The sequence below is a fragment of the Stigmatopora nigra genome, chromosome 19 (genome assembly GCF_051989575.1).
Source record: "Stigmatopora nigra isolate UIUO_SnigA chromosome 19, RoL_Snig_1.1, whole genome shotgun sequence".
Classification (NCBI taxonomy): domain Eukaryota; kingdom Metazoa; phylum Chordata; class Actinopteri; order Syngnathiformes; family Syngnathidae; genus Stigmatopora; species Stigmatopora nigra.
Window position 1 is genome coordinate 6,815,769 of NC_135526.1, and position 21,360 is coordinate 6,837,128.

Here is a 21,360-nt window from a genome sequence, read left to right on the forward strand (position 1 = left end):
GTTGGAGATACAAACTTAATTTCTAGTTAGTGAAAAGATCTATATAGTGTATAACCAAACGATGTACAGACAAACCGCGATGTTGTGGAAGTTGCGTCAGTTCTACGTCAGTGCCGGGAAATTTTTGACAGGAAAATTTTGACGCGAAATTTAAAACGCCAAAAAAAGCACATGGAAACACACAAGTGACTTCTTTCCACAGGTAAGAGCACAAGTTGCATTTATTCAATCCTTTTTAATAACATAAAAAACAATCCTTAAAGTTTTAGTACGAGCGAAATAGTCAGACATTAAGGATGTTCAAGTACTTTAATTCCTATGGTGGATCTCTATTCTAGTCTAACACAAGTCAGGTGTGCAGGACCAAAAGCTAATGGAACATATTCTAGTCATCTCCATTGCACAAATTCTGACAAACATTTTGAAAAATCCTTACAATTTGATCTGTCACACTTTAAAACTACATAGTGATCTTCAAATGCTTAATTTTCAAGAAAGAGAAACAGCAAAGACTGACAAAAACATGCTTCTATTACTTGTTTGGTGCACTAAGACACAAGTTGTGTTGTCCATATATTTACATTCACAAGTACAATCAGTGCCAGAACACACACATATTTCCTCTGGACCAAATCGGTGGTATAATGTCCCTTTTTTTAGCTCCTTGAGATTACAAATCTTCTTTTTTTATTTAAAGAAAATCATCTGATGTTTTATAACAAGACAATTTACAAATGCTATCTTTCTGTAAACAACTGCTTTTGTCTTATCTGGGGACTCGGTGTGCTACATTGTGACAAATAGTATTAAATGGCGGTTAGAAATGCAGTATTATTTAGACAAGAGGTCCTTTTGTTTCCATTGAATCACGTGAATGGTAGAAAATACAGTCAACTCGTTACATTTGTTCCACATTCAGAAAAAGATACACATGTCCACAGGACATATACTGTCTGGGTCATTTGTGTTATTATAATTCAATGGTGTGTAACTAACTAACTGTATCCTGTTATTTATTGTGTTGCATCCTTGTAAACTGGATTTATTCTACACCTGAAGTGACCCTGAAGTACATTTGTAAATATTTATAAACACAGTGACTGATTGACTGGCAGTTTAACACAATTTAACATTCTTAAATCATCAAATATTTCATTCTGTTTGACATTCCTTTTTAAGAGCGCTTCACCCTGTTTACCATCTGTAAAAAAAACAACCTTGTAGTTCCAACTTTCATTTCATGGCCATCAAAAGTGCTGGTATGGCTAATTAGCAGCAACTTTACAGTTTGTTGCTGAGGAAAAAAGAAAAAAAGTGCAAGTAATGTAACTAAAATGCCAAAACAAAGTGTGGGGAATCATTTTCTGTTATTAGGAATCATTTCAGTCCAGTAATTTTGCAGCATTAGTTTAAAACATTATTTTATCTTTGTTTTTTTAGGACCGATTAAATTCTCTCAAGTGTCATGTAGTACAATATTTTGTGAGTTCCCCACTTTTGCTTATAAAATAACAAATGATTAGTTTGCCTACATGCCTCACTTAAATAGTATATTTACAGCAATTCATTTTCATGCAAAGACTAAATACTATTCATGTAAACTGACTGGAAAGCAGGATTTTTTTTATGTGAGTGCCATTAGGCTGACAGGTCAATAATACAATCCTGGTTGGTTTCTATTGCATTTGTTTAGAAACAGTAGAGACTAATGTATAAAAAGTAATTTAAAATTAGTTATTATAACATTTTTTAGGAGAATTTTCCTGCGTAGTTTCAAATACTTTATAAATGTGTGTTTAGGATAAGTTTTGGAAAACAAACGCAGGTTCAGTTAAAATAGAAACCTTGGAAAAAAAGGCTTCAATATTAAGATTTTGAAATTTGATGTTTAAAAATAATGCATTCGCTAATTTTTGGCAGGCTTTCTAAAGGTTCCCTAATGTATTGGTTGTTATAGAAAAACTAACATTTTCCAACTGTTTATATATAAAGATGGTCTTCTGTACCACTCATCGACTTTATAAATAAAAAGACAAACCACAGAAATATCAAGACGTCCACAGTGCATGCTTGAGTTGTAAATTCAATGAAGAAAATAGGTGCAAATCGTTTTTTAAACGGAAGATGATGACACCACAATTTTCTGTTGAAGAGGTAGTATCGAGTCGTAGCAGAGACAAGAGGAAGGAAATTCTGTCTTAAAATAAAATAAAAAACCTGACTTTCACCTTGACTGGTTACCTGTCTGTATTCCTGTAGAGTTTCAAAGATTTCATGTTTGTCAGTTTATCTACAAAAGACAACTTTTGGGGGAAAAATTGACGGAATGTGTTGAATATTTGAAGGTTAACAAACAAAATGCACTCCTTCACATCATAGCTTTTAAAGAGAAATTCCCTGAAAGCAATCCAAAATGTAAAAATAACTAACCTTTGCTGGTGAAATGTCAGAATTAAGGCGCTTTGTTTGACAATTATTTAAGTAAAACAGGACTGGTAAACTCATCCCAGCAGGTAGTTGCTTAGTATTTATAATTGAATACATTTTAAATGTGAACACAGGAGGTTTTTGTTCTTATGTACTGCTTCCTGTCTCTGCGGGACTCCTACTGTAAATAACTTCATGCTGACAATATTTGTATCTATGGTACATAATATTTACAACTATTTGAAGACTGATCTGAATCATCTTGTAATTTTAGGTCAAAATAGCCTCTCTATCACTTTGATTTGTCACCCTGGACACAATATAATACATTTTCACATTTAACATGAGTCAGGAGAGTGTAATTATTAAAAAAGGTAAAGAAAAATCAAGGAGTTTAAATCATTATTATTATTTTTTATCTCTGTAATGTAAGACAAGCTGCCGAATTTCTAATGGCGGCTGCCCGATGGGTGGGCGTACATGGGCCTGGGGAGTAATTCTGATTGGTTGCTGCTCTATGAGTAGGGGTCCCGGGGCCCATGGAGTAGTATTGATTGTTAGCTGCCATGTGGGTGGGCGTAGCTGGGCCTGGGGAGTAATTCTGATTGGCCGTGTGGAAGGGGGAGATGGATTGTGGCTGCTCGGGACAGCCTTGGCAGTGGTTGGGGGAGTGGCATCCCATTGGAGGGCCAGGTGAGGATGAGAACAATGGAGATGAAGGCATGGGGGAAGTAGAGAAGGAGCGATGGAGAGGTGATGATGAGGGGGACATCAGGGGGCTGGTCTGGAGACGCCATAGTAGCTCTTCGTTATTTCGGCTCAGTCGCTTTTTCTCCGTGCTTTCCTTCTCCACTGATTCCTGGAGGTTGGCGTTCTCTTCTGACAATTGCCTGGAAATTAAGGTTGAAGATGATGATGTGTGTTGCATTTAAGCACTTGATATGGCTTTTATCAAAGTTATTTGCATTATTTTTCATCATCAGTTTAGAAAAAGCATCCCTAAAGTCATGGTAGGTGTTTAACCTTGATAAGCTGAGGTTTCTTTCAATGCGATCTTTCAGGGATTCATTTTGTTGCTGCAAAACCTGGACCTTCTCCTCCAGGAAGACATTCTTTTGAGCCTGCTCAAATGTAAAAACATAACCGAGCCAATGTCATTCATTCGCCTGGTATATTCACGGTTAAGATGTGTTAACGAATGAGTGATAGCGAAGGTGGCCTATTTGAGCCTACCACTTTCTCCAGGTCGGAGATCTTCTCCTCTTGTTGGTGTATTTGCAGGTTCTTCATTTCAACAACCTCTTTCAAGCTCTTCAGATCCTTTTCAATATGCTGGTATGGAGCTAAGGCATCCTGTTGCATCGAATAGAAAATGGGTTGATCGTGTGATGTTGTTCTAGGCATGTTGTCTCCAATTTTACATACAAATACAAGGTACTTGTATGCTCTAATTCAGGCTCAATGTATTGTCATTTTTGATTAAAAAAAACTCACAAGGATCTGTTCATCAGTGCTTTTCCTCAAAGCCTCTTCAAAGCGCTTGGCTTTGTCTCGTAAAGCATGGTTTTGAAACGTGAGGGTGTCCACTTGATCCTAAATAAAACACAAAAAACGCATAACATTGTTTATTGCAGCTTTGCCTTCAGAAGCATTTGATGTTTCCTACCTGAAGACAAAGTCTTAGTTTCTCAAAATCCTCCTCAAGCAGCATCTTTTGTTGTTCGTGAGCTTTCCTTAAGTCTGCGCAACAATTCATCGGTCAGGGTGAGTGATTTCATGTGGATTGTAAAGGTCAAGTTGTGCTCTTTTTGTGACCTACACTCATACCTCTTATGGTTCGGGTATGCTCCTCATGCATTGTTGCCTTGGTGATGTTGTGCATGTCTCTGAGCTCCTGAATCGCTACTTGTTGGTGAGCTGTCATGTCATCCACCTATCACATGAAAAAAACATGTTCACTCAATGGCTGCCACTGACGTCTAATCCATTTTGACTGGAATGGTGAACACAATGTTTAAACACTTGGCACCTGCTCTTGCTGTTGCATCCTAAGCTCCTCCATTTCTGACTGATGCTCCGCCTTCAAGTTTTCCATCTCGGTGAAGTGACACTTCCTTAGACTTTCCTCAACGGCGGCCAGTTCGGCTTCTTGTTGGGCCTGCAGATCCCGCAGCTCTCGTTCAAATGCAGATTCCACGGCAGACTTTTCCTGCTTCAGTCTCTCCCATTTTGCAGTATTGGTCACTGAGTGAGAAGGGGATGGATAGAAGCATTTTATTGTGTCATTCAAGATGCCTCCTCTTTTATCAAATTGACTTTTGATATGATGTTTTGATATCAATGTAGACTTACCCAATTGCTCTTTGATTGTTTGTATTTCCTCAAACAAGTTAGATTCCTTTTCTTCCGTAGTTTTATTCTGATGGGGGAAAAATAGGTGTAAACTTACATTTTTTGTCTTTCAATGTAATTACAGACATCAAATATGAAAATGTTTCTGATATTAAGCTCTCTCAGAATAGACAGCAGGTGGCAGTCCTGGGCCCCCTTTTATGTGCCATCATTTCAACGACGATGTATTTATATGCACTGAGGGACTAGTGATTTCTGCACTCAGACAGCAGCCATAAACACGTCTGGTCACCTCACGGGTTAAATCATTCCAGTCAACTGCAAGAGAGATGCTCAATGGCACGCTGAACTCTCGAAGAACCTTCCCCCGCATTTACTAACACTCGCTTAGAATCATCACGCTTGGGGACCACACCGTGAACTCTTAAATACTGTATGTGATATCGAGCGTGTAAGTTGCCTACATAACTGAATCAAGTCGAAGATCAGGGAAAAAACTGTTTCAAGTTAGTTGTTTGTTGTACCAATAACAGTTGGGACCATGTTTAAATGTTACCTTGAGGCTGTAATGCTGAGTGGTGACAATAAATGCTTCTAAACCTAAGGAGGCTTTTTTCAGTTCTTCTTTAAGAGCTCTCAGTTGCCTCTCTTGCTGTTGACAATGTCCACGTAGTCTTTCCATCTTATGCAAAATACAAAAAAAATGAATTCATCCATTTTTGTGAGTCACAGTAAGTGCTTCCATACTGAATTTCTTTAATTTTCACCTCCTCACGTTGTTCCTCATTTTCTCTCTCCTTTGCTTTCCTTTCTTCTCTCTGTTGAGCATCCTCTTTTTCTTGCTGGGGCTTCAGAGGGGGCACGCGACGAGGGGACCCAGGGGTCACAGATCCCCGAGTTGGTCCTACTGTAGGTCGCTGACCTGCCTGGACTGCAGGGAGCAAAAATGGAGAAACAGTGTCAATATCTAAAGTCACCTTGATGCATCTTGGCGCAATTTGTTCATAGAGAGCTGGCCCTTGGATATGCAAAATTCCATTGCTTTTCAGCACCAAAATAGTTCATGGCAATCCAAAAATCACTGTCCAAATATGAGCAAATTACAATATGCTGCCAAAACTAACAGTCTGAGACAAGGCTTCACACCGTGTCGACCTTATCGTTCAGTCAATTAATGCCTGGGGAGCGGTCGCCATGACAACCCCTGGCTGGGGTCTCAGATAATGAGTGAGAAATCAGTTAGTGTGAGGTGAGGTGAGAGGTAAATATTGAAGAGGTAAAGAAGCGATGAATTATTCTCTACGGAAAGGATCAATTTAAACAAGAGTAGGAATGAAAAAATAAATCTACAATATGTATGGATGATACTTGACAGATAGACAGTGATCCTACTTAATTAGTTTATTTGAAGTGTGAAAGTCAGACTCAATGGAGAGTCTCATGCAAGTCATATATTGATATTTTGGCTCTTTCAATATTTCAATATAACCCAGTGAGAAAAAGAAAATGCCTACTATTAATAGAAACACAGGCAGCAATGAGAGTAAAATGCAATAAGCCCCCTTCAGTAAAATTAGGTCTGCAGAGTTCAAATCAAGTATCATGTGTTTTTTTTGAGGGGTTATAACATGGGGGGGAAAGTCGAAATGCAATTAATGGACAACTGACCTGGAGACTGAAGTTTGGGGGGCACAACCGCTAGCCTCTTTGGGGAAGGGGGGAGGGAGCGTGTTAACTCTGAATTTTGCTGGAACTCCTTCCTCACAACTGTTAAATAAAAAGTCATTCAACAATAATAGCAAGGTATTGGAAATCTGGACATTTGGACATCCCTAAATAACACAGCAGGGATTAGCGTCAAATTTAAGTTTGTAAGCAATAAAATTGCATGCCATTTAATTGCAGTAATGCACGATGATCCACGTCGTAAGGTGGTGCTAGATACAGCACCATATGTTTGCCTGGTTCAACAGAGAACTGACATTATGTAGCTCACTCAACTGGAACGCAAAAGTGGCTATGGAAGTAAACCCAAAACTCAATTTAAAAAAAGTATCATTGCACTGACCCCCAGGGGAGCTTCTTGGTTGAGCGGGCAGGTATCGTCTCGGCAGCGCCGGGGTGGACGGGGGCTGGAGGCTGTTGCTGCGACATGGTGCACTTCTCTGTTGATCGGATGATGGATGTACCCCGGTCACTCTGTGTATAGGCGGCTCCTCGCTCACACTCAAACCTGGAATAGACACATTGCCATAAATGACCTTGGACTAGCTTCACAATTTTACCATTTATTGCCCTGTCAAAATGATGCCAAGAGAACGATATAACGGAAATGTTAGTCAAATGTTCTGTTTACACTGAGCCCCAATTTGTCTAATCCATCATCGACAAGATTAACATTCTTAGACTGCATATATCATGTGTATCTCTTTATTCCTAATCAATAAGGAGACTGTCCTTGTATGTGTCACGTAAGGATAAACAAACAGCCGTGAGGTGTTTATTGGGCTATAACTCGTCTCCTTTTGGCCTACATTGTAAAAACTTCAGGGCAATTAGAAGGCACTTATGCCCATAAAATTCATGCTCCTTGTACACTAAAAGCAACTGGTTAACGGGTAGTATTAAACTAGCTGTTCAGATTGATTTGTTATATATTTAGTGCTCAATTTATCGATCAGGTGGATGGGGTGTAGTTGCTAGTGCGAATGATGATTGCAAGCTTTAAATCGATCATCGATTTAAAGAAAACTACTATGGGATGTGGCTCCCTATCGGATTTAGTAAAGCACCCACTAAAGTGCTAGATCTCAACATCACCACAAATTGTTTGCAAAATTGAATTAGTGGCATTTCCTGACTGCAATATGAAGACAAAAGAAGAGAAGTCAACGTGAAGATGGTTGAAATGAAGCAATGAATCAACTCCTTCACGGCTGCCATGATCGTTTTTTTCCCTCCATTTTGCTGCCAAGAGGCATCCAAATCTAATCGGCCAGCTCATTTGCTTCTCGCCTCTTATGTGTTTTCACTTCGCTCAAGTGAACGCATGCGCCGAGGAAACCATCTGGTCACAGTGAGCTCGCATGAGTCACGCGCCAGATCTGCGCTTGGTGCCGTGGCATCTGGGGTGCAACATCCAACTCTCTTCCTGGTGCCAGACTCTCCACACGGCTCTTCTACACGACTCCCTCTATATTTCGTTCTTTTTACTAGACGTAATTTACCTAAAGAATTGACGGAGAGCTGCGATACAGCTGTATTTGTTTTGTTTATTGACTTCCCTTTAGCTATAAACAACATGTCAATCAATGAGGAATTAACAACATAGTCCCGGTGTACATGGATGCATCTCTCAACATAACACCATAGGGATGTCAGTACTTGGATTAGTGTTAACGGACAATCAATGTTCTTGGGTAATGCACACCTTCACAGATGATAGACATCTTTACATATAGTTTTAAATGCAAACATGTAGTCTGTGTACTGTAGTTGATTGCTTTCCAGCAATCGATAATTTATGTTCAACGCTACCGTTTCTGGTGCCTAAGGGGACTGAAGAAGAGCGCTCCATCAAAACGATTTTGTGGCAACTTTAATGATTTTGTCTGGCTTGCCAAAAACAATGAAGTTAGTATAGTTAGTTATGTAAAGGTAGGATGAATGTGATTGTTATAAATTGACAAAACATTATCTGAGTTTGCATTGTAATAATGTTTTGATGGTGTTCTGTTAGAGTTATCTACCCTTGGAAAATTGCAATTGAAAAATGTATTTGTGTTGGGCTCATCATTTTTTCTCCATTTTTCAAGAAAAATAGCTTGTAGAATTAATAAATCTGGCTTCATGTTTGTGTATAGATGGTAAAGAAGAAATATGATTTTTTTTTAGATGAATTCAATTTAAAATACCAGAGCTTTACTGCTCACTAAACTCATGGGGATCATCCTCTCACCCACTTTACTAAATCTTAACAATCCTTGGCTACATATATACGCTATTCCTTAATGATTTCTCTTTTATGGATCTGCCAGAGCCCAATTGGAGCCTTTTTTCTTTGGGATCAATGGTGTAAATGAGCAACTGAGCCCAAAACATTTTCTGTACTCTTTGTTTCAGAATGAGAGTTCCGGGTTGAGTGCGTCTCCCGTGAATAACGCTGGAAGGATGTGCAAGAGCTCATCTGTCAATTTGACTGCTCTTTGATCAGATTTTCCAGCGTGCCAAGAGAAGGAAAATATCACTACTGCATGAAGAGCAAAAAAGAAGGTAAGCACTTTTCCTAACATGTATTCACACATGCGTTAACCCATGTGAAAATGTGCCTTGGTTGTTTAGAAACCGCAATCACTAGTCCAATGTTCCCTTAGCAATCGTCACATTGCAATCTTGCTAAATCACTCAGAATATTGGATGCTAAAATCTTAGATTAAAATCAGTACGATGCTTATTTTTCCAGACTTTTATGCCATCTTTCTTAATTGCTTCTTGAAATATGAATGTGCTTTCATTGTCATTTCATGATTAGAATCTTTGGTTTTGCATAGCACAAGCAGAAAATGTTGGCACCAAGTTTGGTTGACAGCAAAAGTGTTCAAACATGATTTAAAGTCCGTGAATTACTGTAAAACTAGGAATCCTCTAATGCTGTCCTTGTCTTTAAATGTGGAAAGTTTAAACATTCTTGATGCATGTAGCAAAAGGTAGGTAAAACTGTATTATTTGTACAACTGTTTTGGTCTTTTAGTTGAAGTCATCAAATAATGATGAGATATCTTAAAATGCCTTTTTTCTTCACTGGTTCAATGGAGAATTCCTCCTTCAATGGTTGTCAAAAATGGGCCTCCCCCACTTTGGCACACAGTTTCCACCTATGATCAAGCAATGGGTGGGTGACAAGAGAGATGAAACAAATGCTCAAGGGAAACAAGGCGAAGAGGGATTACGTAACAGGGAGTGTGACGTACATGAGAGCTGAGAAGCTTACGTCAACTGTAACTGGGAGAAAATGAGAAAGCTATGTAGGTCACATTAAAAAAGCATCTCGTTATTCCAAATTCAGCCAACTAACCAGTCCAGCATACCCTTCAATTTCCCTAAGATAAAATATTCAAATTTATAGCACAAGAGATGAGAGGGCATTTATTCCTGCTGATTTCGGATTAAAACGGAATAATGCGGTAGTCCCATAAATATTTTTTTAACAGTCATTTAAAGCAGACATGAAAAGTAATCATTTTTTCCCGGTTTTAGCACAGCTGGAGAAAATCGATGGCTCAAAAGTTTATTTTGTTGGGTCTAATTAATAAATAAATAAATAGTGTAAGCCTTCATGAGTGGAAACAGCTTTAGTCGTAAATATATCATAATGAATGTGGATGGGGGCTCTTTATGCAAATGTTGCATAAAAGGGATAATGAAAACAAGATGGGGGTGATGATTATGACACTCTTGTGTGGTGGTTAAGCTATCAGGGCAGTTTTAAATTAAAAAAAAATATATATATATATCCGCCTCTGCCTTTTACACTGAGTGAACCCATGGAGTGGTATTTTGCTGCCACTGTGCCAATTGGTGCTTGGCGGAAGAAGTGCAAAAGTACCCTATTGCATTTATTTTGCCTCTGTTGGGGCTCCTTATAAAGCAGAATATTTGTGGCAATACTTTGTTATTTGCAGTATGTGTTGTTTATGGATAGAAGGTCTGAAAATTTAGGAGGTAGATGTTGAGACTTACGGTGGGCTATCCTACTAGGGTCACTTTGCGTGCTGTCGGCAGAGTGGGCAGAGGATACGCTAGAACTTCTGACAAAGCCAAATCCTGCCAGGCGGTTCACGGGGTTGCGGGTGGAGCTGAAACCAGGTGCGCGGAGGCCTGACTGGCCAGCTTTGGGAAGCAGGGACTTGATGCTTGCGTCTTGCGTCACTGTGGGCGCTGGAGCGTGTGGGGTGAAAACTTCATCGTCAGCTAAAATAACAACAACAAAAAAAGTCAAAAGACCATGTCGCTCTTTTGTGGCATTTTTGAGTGTAATGGCAAGAGTAATAAAGCTGTAAATTGTTAGGTTTCATGAATAGTTGAGGAAAGCTTTCATATTGAATGAACATAATTTAGCAGTATGAATATGATTCCAGTTTCGTTGTTTGTTTCTCACTGAATCGTTCATCATTTTTTTTGCAGATTTAGCCCTCAACGGGCTTCTCTTTTTCTGACTTTGCCCCGTCCGCAATTTTGAAAAATGCTGCTGACAGCCTCTTCTGGCTTTGTGTGGTCCTCCTTGCAGACGGAATTAATGACCAGCACTTTATAGAATGCAGACATTGTGGCAATGTTTGAAATGCAATTAACAATTTGTGGCTTAGCTTGTTTTGACAATGAATTCTTCAGTCAGCCACTCAATCAGGAAAATTGTTTTTAGAAAGGATTTATCCCACTGACCGTCACACACACACTGGCACTCGCATTCACACATTTCTCGACTTAGTCCTAGAATTTAAGGTGCAAGATAATGCTCAGCTGGCTGCAAAGATAAGGTAGGAAGCACTTTTCACTTTCCAATTTCTGGATGCTGCACAGCCCCATCACATCAATCCACCAATATAAACACATTATGAGAGAATATATAAGCGCTGTTTCTCTCTAGCATACAGAAAGTGTGGAAACTAAATTTGCCATCATTGCTTCCTCTCCACCTATCCTCTACTTGCCAGCCCTCTGGACAGAGAATTAGATTGCAGTTCACTGCTCTCCAGTCCGTAATTCGAGATCATTAATGATGAATGTCTCAATTTCCATTACTTCCCAGTTTGTGGGCTTTTCCTTCCACTCTAGTAACAGCGGAATTCTGACAAAAATCCCTTTAAATCTGAACACCACAGATTTCCTCTCTTGGTAATTGAAAATGTGTTTTTTTTTTCAATCTAAGGAGGTGGGTGAGAATCTGCTTGTATCTCTAAGGGAACTATTTCTGTAGAAAATTTTAGATGGCTTGCAGTGTTTGTAGGACTAGAAGCAGCAGGGGGTGTGAGATACTAGCAGCGGGAAGAAAGTGATAGTAATGAAGAGTTAATTGGAGTTCACTTAGAAGTATGTATTTCCCAGAAGGCCAAGCAGAATGAGTGTAAGTTTCTGATTGTCAATGTATAGATGTTAAATTTGTCTAAATCCTCTTGATAGCCAAATATTGTCTATTTTTTAAAGTGTAATTTCCTTTTTTCCACTGGGAAAAAAAGGATATTAGTTTATAGTAAACCTATCCACTTGCTGCTGCAAAGGAGAGGCAAAAATATAACAGCTCTCTTTTGTGTCAAATGTCTGGTAGATGAAATGAAATTGGACTTATGTTTCACCTGCGGCATCTTGGCTTCGCTGCCTGGCTGCCGTGCAGGCTTGTTGGCTCACTTGGCTCGTTGTCGACCTTTGACTTTGAGCAGGGACTTTGGCCTTGATTGAACTCGAAGCTGTTCTTGTAACAGCTCCCAGACCTAGACGTAGACCTCTGCTAGAGCGCAGGAGACTGCCACTCCCTCCGCTTTGAGCAGCTATGCGAATCTGTAGTGGGTCCTCTGCACAATTATCTTTAAAACTAGCTGATCTTCCAACCTAAAAATCAGAAAAGAAATAGCTACTTTAATACTATTCACATAAAATGCTTTATAACAGCAACATAAAAGATTAATAATCAGGTATGCCCCAACATTTATTTGTTTTTTTTTTATATATGATTGGCAATACCACTCCAATAACAATTTAATTCCCATATTTTTAGACCAATAAAAGCAATGCTAAAAATAATATAACCAGATAATTTTTGTGTTAAACTGAGCCCTGCTGGTACTTCCTCAAGAAACACTCTGTTTACAAATACTACACAATACTGTGTTACTATATTTAGTTCCTAAAGCAGTAGTCTCAGTCAGTGTGAATATTTGCCCATTACTTTGGTTTACGGCACCATGGTACTGAAAATATACCACTACTACTACATTTTTTGACATACTGAGTATAAGATTAGGACTTCACTATTAGTGTGTTAAATGAGATGTTGAGTACAAATACTTACCTCTGACCGTTCCCCATAGACTTCATTTGTTTTACTGCCCAGCTTAGGTGGTGCTGTATAGCTGTGAGGAGGAACTGTGTTTGAATGTCCTGGAGCCCGGGAATTCCTAGCCAACAATCCTCCTGGGAAGATATTTGTTTGTGTATCTTTGTGGTACCTGTCATAAAGCAAGTTGGATGCACTGAGTACCGGTGCCCCTCTGATGTCTTTTTCTGGCCTGTAGGGGTCTTTAGGAGTGTCTTTGAAGGAATTAGATGTTGGACCAGCACCGTGTGCATAGGTGGACAACCTTGCTGGTAAAGAAGATACCTGATAAGGTCCGTCAGCAGTCTGGGGCTTATACTGAGGATTTTTACGAATGTAAGTGATGATTTTGGGGCGGGCTCCTTTAGGTTTGAGTTTGGGTGATGGTGAGCTCTCTTTGGGGCTCGAGTTATGGCTTGAGTTGGGCGTGCTTGCTTGGTTGTTAAGAGGCGCTTTGGGGATTGCAGTCAGATTTATGTTGCTTTTAACTGGTGCTCTAATGCTGGCATTGTCATGGCCCTGAGCTAATGTCCTTATATTGGGGCTGCCCTCTGACAGGATGTGTTGAACTCCTCTGCGTGTGTCCTTTGAAATGAGGTACATGGAGGCTAGCCTACTTGGCGAGCCCTGGGGTGTCCTGAGAGGAGAGTGCGGAGGCGTAAATGTCTTTTTCGGACTAGAGCAATTCCGTCTATAGGTGAACTGAGTCTGAGGTTGCCGCTCCACGCCGGGAGGTTTGGAGGTATTCAAAGTGGGTGTTGTTATTGAATCTTTTTGGTTTTCCATTGGTAACACCTCATTTTTGGCTGCCTGGTTGGGCTGCTTAGATTGGACGACTCCACAAGTGCTGTACAAATGTGAAAAATCTGATGGTTCGCGTAAGGATGACTTTGTAAACCTTTTGTTTGACCCATTAGAAGTATGACCCACCAAACCTGTTATGTTTGAGGGTGTTTGCCCAGCTTCAGCAGGCTGCCCAGAAATCTCTGCAAAATTTTGAGCCACTCCCATCTCCGTCTGGCAGAGGGGTCTGACGAGCTGTTGCCGCTTGGGTGGCAACACCCTTTGCTCAAATCCAGTCCTCCTCCTTTGGCCAAGACCACCTTCAGATGATGATGATACATTTCTGAGATGGCCATTCTCTTCCTGGCCGTCATCTTGGTCGTAGTGTTGAGGAGGTTTGTCTTGATAACCCAATGGCAGAGGGTTGTTATCTATAGGAGTTGCTCTTCTTACAGCTTGGGCTGAGGTAGTGTTGTTGGCGTAAGAAATGTTGGTCTTAGTGCTGGGCAGACAGATAAAAGTCTCTCTGCCAGAATCCAGAGTGCTGGACAGACTTCCACTGAGATTTGTTGTGGAAAGACTGGTAATAAAGACATTTGTTTCTGACTTTGACTGCTTGAGCGCTCTTTTACCTGTGTTGATGTTTTCCTCTTTGGTTAAGTGTGCCAGATAAGTGTCTTGCTCTGCACTATGACTATTATATTTTCTCCATTCCTGTTTGACACTGGCAGTGTCGTTATTCACTGTATTGCTGTCGTTGTCGTTTCTTTTCACCCCAATTGAAATAGAGCTGGCAGTTGAACTAGAGGATATTGACATAGGGCCCTCGTCTTTACCTTCTCTTGTGCTTTCCCCATCATCATCGTTGTCCTCATCCTCATGAGGACTTTTTAAGAATGCATGTATATCCGGACAGTTCACAAGCTCGATTTCTCTAAGCCCTGACTCCGAACATTGCTGTTCAGATCCCCAGATGATCACTTTATCATTCGATTCACTTTGAGATACTAAAGGCGGAATTGAGGTTCGATGGCATCTTGTTTCTGCTAACAATCCGCTTTGATCACTTAAGGAAGATAATTGGTTGGCATTGTCATCGCCCGTGGGAGAGAACTGGATTGGAGTTATGTTTATCGTTTCCACTCTCTCAACAACAACCCCTTTTCCTTTCAAACTGGTTGGAATGCTCATTTTTTATGTTTCTTTTGAGTACTCAAAGATACCAAACAGAGTCCTTATTTCCAAAGAAAATTCTGATGCTTGAGGCCATTGATTGATTTACAAACCACCCAATTTAAGTTGCTTCAGGTTCTTTGTGATGCTCTGTGTTCTCCCAAAATATTGTTTTCTTCTTTTCCCTTTTTGCCTTCTTTTTCTTTTTTTTTCTTCTAATTTACATCAACTCGCCCCTCATTTTGAATTCTCCTTGAGTTGGCAACGTACGCTGTGATGGCTCAGGATAGATGTTTATTCAATCTGAAATGTAGAAAATCAAAGCAGACTTAGGAAAAACCCCACATCTTTTTCATTAGTTTCAAATCCAATAATGTCAATTACATCATTTTCTGTGCATGAATTCTGTCATTTAGAGATTTAGAGATAATTGCTTAGAAGACAGATTGTAGTATTGGTGGTACTTGTTTTTTAACCATTCAAGTTCATAAGAAAATGATTTGGAATGAATCATTTCCTTTAACAGACATAAGGACTTTGGATATATTTGTATACAATTTGAAGTGACTAAATTACATGCTGCGTGCAGGTGGTAAACACGATAATGCCGTGAAGCAGGAACACTAGCTTAGTACGGATAAATCCATATTAAAGGCCCGATCTCTACAGGAGGGTTAACACTCTCAAGTGGAACATATGGCTGATTCTATCATGAGTCACTTATGTCCAACAATAGAACAACAAGCTATATCTCAAATGTTTTGCAACAAAATACAATTAACACCTTTCTGCATGCTATACATTTAGGCAGTGACAACATTCAGTTCACAAGAACAAAGAACAAAGCAGACATTTTGGCCCAAATGTTTCAAGCGAGGTCTTTTCAGTACAGGGATGAAAAAGCACAGGTGCGCTTGGGGGCAAATTTGCTGAGAGGACATTGTGGCTGATCAATGCTTTTGTTGATGCAGTGTTGAGCTGTGCTGATGATAGCATTCTTTGGGATCTTGCCCAAAGACTGCATCAATCTAGTGAAAATACAAAAATGCAACCAGGCTCATTTTACAAATCATTATAATTGTTCAGGTGACAATGTGAGTAAGGTAAGCGCATATATATAAGAAATATTTTCTTTTCCTTGCATGACACCTTGAGCTCCCGTGGGAGAGATATGAGATGCAAAAAGAGCAGTCCTGCTTCGTTGTCATGGCAATACCAACCCTGACAATGACAGAACCTGCGATAAGTGAGAAAGGTCAGTGCCAGAAAGAGAGTTCATTTAGAAGGTTGGCAACATGCTTTTAAGCACATGCATATTGTACATACTGTTGTATATCAAAGGCGACTTATAGTGCCACACAAACATCTCACGGCTACAAAAATTATGAAAAGACTGTACTTTTAACAAGAGTTACAGTCAAACAAGTTGAGAGTGGCTTTGTCCATGTTATTACTATAAAGCTGTATCCCTAAGGCAATGAAAACCAGAGCCAAAACCTCTCACAAGTGTCCAAAAGCTGAGTGAGCATCTGGGCTGTCATAGCTAAATTGAAAAAAAGACAAAAACTGTATACAAAGAGACAGGTAATTTCCCTTTTAAATGTGAGCTTTGCATTACAGCAGAAATTGGTGCTCGGGAAAATGATGTATGGAGACATGAGGATAATTAAAGAGGTGCAATAGGAAATCTGCAGTAACTAATGTATATGTTAAACAAAACAAACATCTGTGCTGATGTGCTGTAGAATTCAATTGTAGTATCCATATAATAAGCTACACACACACTTTACTTCACTGACTGGAAAACACGTTTTATGATGTTATGTGTGAAGTGGGATGTTTTTGTATTGTAACTACTATTCAGGACATTTTTGGTATTTTATTTGGAGCCCTTCTTCATCCCTATCCCTTTAGACATGTGCGAATTTCTTTAAAAAGCAAAAATATCAACATAGGTATTTTATTCCATTTTATCGTACCAGGGAGTGGAAGAAAATGTGTTTGTCTGTTGTTCAACATCACCTGCATCGATAGAATATAAAGCTACTTTATTTATAGCACACTGTTTGGGAATCACTGCCTTTTTTTCAACCACGATTCCGCTTCACTCACTCAGTCACCCCAAACACATTCTTTTTTCATCACCTTTGTTGTGGCTTCGATAGCACATGTGGATATTACGGAAGCCATTTGTCTTTGGCACTTTGCTTTATAGCTTTCCTCCCCCCAACTGGAAAGCAGACAGGTTCTCCACCACATTGTGATCCCAAGGGAACCCCCACACCCCCTCCACAAACGTATAGTACACACTAACACTTGCACTTTTGTCGTATTTCCTCTGTTTCATCCACACACTCAAGTTATGAATTGCACTTTGAAAAAAAAGAGATGCAAATGGGAAGAAAAAAGGCACCGACAAGAGCATAGCCATTATTTATGGCTGTGGAGTGGTTGCACATGACATAATTAGATTTAGCGCATGCGCTTACATAAAAATGCAGTGTAGCACTTATCCCTCGACATGTCCTGCTCTCTTCTCCTGACTACTGCATATACAGTACTGTATATCACTATGCTTGTAATTAGTAACCTCTAATAATACCCCTTTCATCAGTATGTATATTTAGACCATTTCCTATGACTCAATGTGGTGTGAAATTTGTGTGCTTCAATGAAGGAGGAGAATTGTATTAAGCAAAGTGTGCTCGTCTTGTCATCAAATATAGAAATTCCTTGTTTGCATTTATCGATTTTGATTTATTTGCAGTCCAATAGTGGGTTAAAGGTTTGAACGAACTTGCATGAATCACCAGTTGTGGCTTTCAGGCCGACTCAATAGCCGAGAGATACGCTTGAAGAAGACACAATAGAAGGAGTGAAGAATAGCTATGGCTTTTGTGTATGTGAAATTTGCTCAGCCAGGCAATGAATGGTATTGTAATGAAAACTCACAAGAAAGAAGTCTTAAGGAATTAACTGTTTGGAATATTCTGTAAAAGTAATCATATATTTTGATCTCTTTTTTAATATATTTTTTTTAAACATAGAACAAAGACCCAGTTCATATGTGGTCTTTTTTTGACCCCTAACCTGAATGATCAATTTTCCATCTTATCGTGACACTGGTTACAAGTAACTTAACCCCCATTTACCAGCACATATTACAAGTGCTTAGTGTCCTTTGACAGTATATTAAAAATAATACATTCAAATGTGATCTCTTAATTCTGGTCTAAATGTGGAATTAGGGTATTCACAAAAAAAAACCCCAAGATTCAAACCCTGTTCCATATTTCCACTCTTATTCTGCTCGCAGGTTACATTCTTGTGTGGTTTTGTACCTCAGGGGAATTCGTTTGTCATCAGTAGGCAGGCTCTAATGGGATTTAGGGTCAGGGCAAGTGTTCATACTTTGATGAATGAGAAGAAAGTGGAAATTGGATCATCTGCAATAAAAGCTGATTTATATCTGCCTTACACGCAAGCGAGGAATGTCGACTACTAGCAAAGAATGCAAAATATTCAGAGAAAAATAATGGGATCGATTTGCATCGGTATGATGAAAAACTGCCATTTTCGATGGCGTGAATGAAGTGGCTGGCACAAAAGGGTAAATATAAATAGGAATATAATATCTCCTTCTAAAATAGCAAGCTCATCAAGGCAACACCTCAGAAAAGGTCAATGTAAGAACACATGCAAGTTAAATTGTTGTGCAGGCTTTGTTGATATGTCACAATAGATGACATTTTCTTTGTGTTTGATTGTTTTGTTACATGTTGCTTTTATTAAGTGAAGCAATTGTTCTACTATGCACTTTTTTTTTAAATGAACAGGAGTTGAGAGCATGTGTATGGAAAGTAAACAGTTGCATAGAAAAAGCAATGACACATAAGTGACAATAGAATTTGGCAATGGAGCTGATGAGAGCTTTATAGATTTATCGAGCCATGCAGACGGACCTAATGTTTGATAGGGGTGTCATGTGGAGAAGTTGTCTGTTCATGCACGGTGGCTAAGGGATTGTTATTTGCAAAGCCCCTCCACCCCTGGAGGAAAAACCATTAACTCTCACATGGCAGCAAGAGGAGACAAAGAAAGGAGGAAAAGAGTTCAAATACAGACTTGAATGTGAAGGATTCCAGAATTGTGTGGGATTCTATTTAGGACTGTGAGGATGTTAGCCTTTACCCACGCAGATATACCCGATGGTCAGACAGAAAGCACGGAATGTGCAGACAATGTGGACAAAGAATAGAGACAAAGACTATAGTCTGAGACTTGTCTGTTATTATTAGAAAATGACTAAACCACAGGTGCTGCAGAGGGAAAGGAAACCTGTGGTAAAATTTTCTCTATAACCTTGTAATGTGCAAGTGTATGTGTGTGTGTGTGTGTGTGTGTGTATATATAATGAGCAAGTGGCAATGAAGCCCCAAGGGTGTGGGGGAGGGAGAGCTGGCAAAGGATCAGTGAGAGGTGAAGGTTTTGGTGTGATGGAAGTAGATAAAAATATGCTCATGAATGAAGAGATGGCATACATTTGCTGGAATGGTAGAGATAAGAATATAGGTGATGATTTATTCTTGTAGTGGACAGGATTTATTGCAGTTCCTGAAAGGAAATTAAAGAAGCACTCCATTTTCTAATTGGTCAGTGTTAAGACAACTAACGCTTATTATTTTATATATTGTGGTTACATGTTCAAATTTTCCAATCCAAAAATTCTTTATTAAATTACACATAGGCGCTCCATGTTAAATGTAAATAGACTTATGTGTGAGTGTGCTAGCCACATTAGGTTCAGACAAAGGCAGGGTGGAGTGTGTTTATTCTTGTGTTTTGGACACATTCACAGAATTGCAGACATCACAGATAAAATGAAATTATGAATAGTTTTTCCACATTGAAAAATAACTGTGCACAAGGGTATATTTCAGATTAAATAGTTGAGTCAAACTGTTGCATGGAAGAAGTCCTACCAAACTTTTTTCCCCTCCCAATTATACAAATTCATGTCCTTGCCATTCTTTCCATTCAAACCTACTGCTCACCCTCATTTTACAACTGCTTTCCCCCTTCCTGCCACTTCCCCCTTTTTTCCCCTGCAAAACGACCTTGAAGGTCACTCTAATATGCACCCTAACACGTCTCACCTGCAAAGTCACGTGAGACTGGGCAGCAGTCAACACAGGCCAAGCTGCCGAGCCACAGACCCCCAAGGCCCACTAGCAACCCCCTGATGGCTTCCCTGGCAGATATCTGCTGAATTGATCATTGTTCAGACATCGCAGAGGTCAGACGTAATGAATCAATCCCGCATGCATCAGCATCCGCGGCGGCAGGCCAAGCCAAGGCCGCAGGCGATCAGACTTTGATGCCGTGTCAAATCACACATCAACGTGCTGTGTGGATATTTGCAAGATTAAACTAATTGCAAGGCCCTAGATGCAGTAACTCTCAGAGCGACTCAAATTTGGATTTATTCTGCAGTGAAACAATTGCGCAAAATCAGAGTAAGCACACCATAGCTCTTTTTTTGCACACATGTGCAATTCAAGGACAAACTAACCCCCAGACAGACAACGGTCCATCAAGACAAGAGAGAAACTCACCTTTAGTTGACCCAGCTCCCCTCCCCTTTCTCCCAACACGCCCGCATCACCCGCAGTGTCCGCCCAAAGAACACAATTCACGGGAAAGACCCGTGAATGGCTTCAAAGAGGGTATAGCAAATGTAACCCAAAATAGAAAAAGTCTTCCCAAAAGAGAGCTACTGTAAATTATTCACGATTAACGGATCCGGCTCAAAAACATCATAAAAAAAGAGTTGAATCAGCTGCACTCAACCACCTGGTTTTGTGTATACGTCCAAGATAGCCTGTTTTAGAAATGTCTCCAACTGGCCCACTCCTGTACCATCTCTACATGCAGTTGATCATCGCCAGAGTTCACCCTAAAGCTCAGATAATCTACGCGTGATCGTCAGGGACTTGACACGCCGTGTCGGTCACAACAGCCCGATTGCTGATGCTTAAACTCACGTCACTCCACTTAACAGTCCAGTCCACTGCACAGTTTTCATGTATAAACACATCCATATCCCTCAAAACAGCAATAAAATAGAATCATAATCCCTTTTTTATCAATGTGCCTCTTTCAGCCTGATACGATTAACAAAATAATACGAGCATACTTTCCGCTTCTGTGTTGTGATTAAAATTTTGATGATCTTACCGTCATATGCGATAGCAGCCAGGAACACATGTGTGCCTCTTTCTGGATGAAATGGTGCGAATATAGAGATGCTGCGGACAGGAGGAGGAGGAGCTGATGGTGCTGATGCTGCGGCCACTCCTGGCACAGTGTCAGAGCTAGATTATCTTTTTACACCACAGCGCTCCCTGCTGGATCTTCCATAACGTTTAGTAGTACTACATTCTCTATTACTATGCGTAGTAGTACATAAAAACCAATGGCAATATTGATTTATACTTATGAGCTAGTAAAGTTCTCTCTGCAAGAACATAAAAAAG

General features: G+C 39.8%; 1 protein-coding gene across 2 annotated transcripts; it reads right to left on the reverse strand.

The window, feature by feature from the left end:
- Window positions 1-203: 203 nt before the first annotated feature.
- mtus2a (microtubule associated tumor suppressor candidate 2a) lies at window positions 204-21,182 on the reverse strand. Of its 2 annotated transcripts, XM_077741028.1 has the most exons (16): window positions 21,062-21,182; window positions 12,845-15,127; window positions 12,132-12,384; window positions 10,519-10,749; window positions 6,848-7,012; window positions 6,448-6,546; window positions 5,547-5,710; window positions 5,336-5,461; window positions 4,780-4,846; window positions 4,457-4,671; window positions 4,255-4,360; window positions 4,094-4,167; window positions 3,922-4,020; window positions 3,661-3,780; window positions 3,451-3,548; window positions 204-3,317 (listed from the first exon to the last, which is right to left on the reverse strand). In XM_077741028.1, the coding sequence occupies exons 2-16, from the start codon at window positions 14,840-14,842 to the stop codon at window positions 2,843-2,845; spliced, it is 4,290 nt and encodes a 1,429-aa protein (XP_077597154.1). In that variant the 5' UTR covers window positions 14,843-15,127; window positions 21,062-21,182; the 3' UTR covers window positions 204-2,842. The 2 variants fall into 2 exon arrangements, with proteins under 2 accessions (XP_077597154.1, XP_077597155.1); XM_077741029.1 differs by lacking the exon at window positions 6,448-6,546.
- Between the last annotated feature and the right edge of the window lie 178 nt (window positions 21,183-21,360).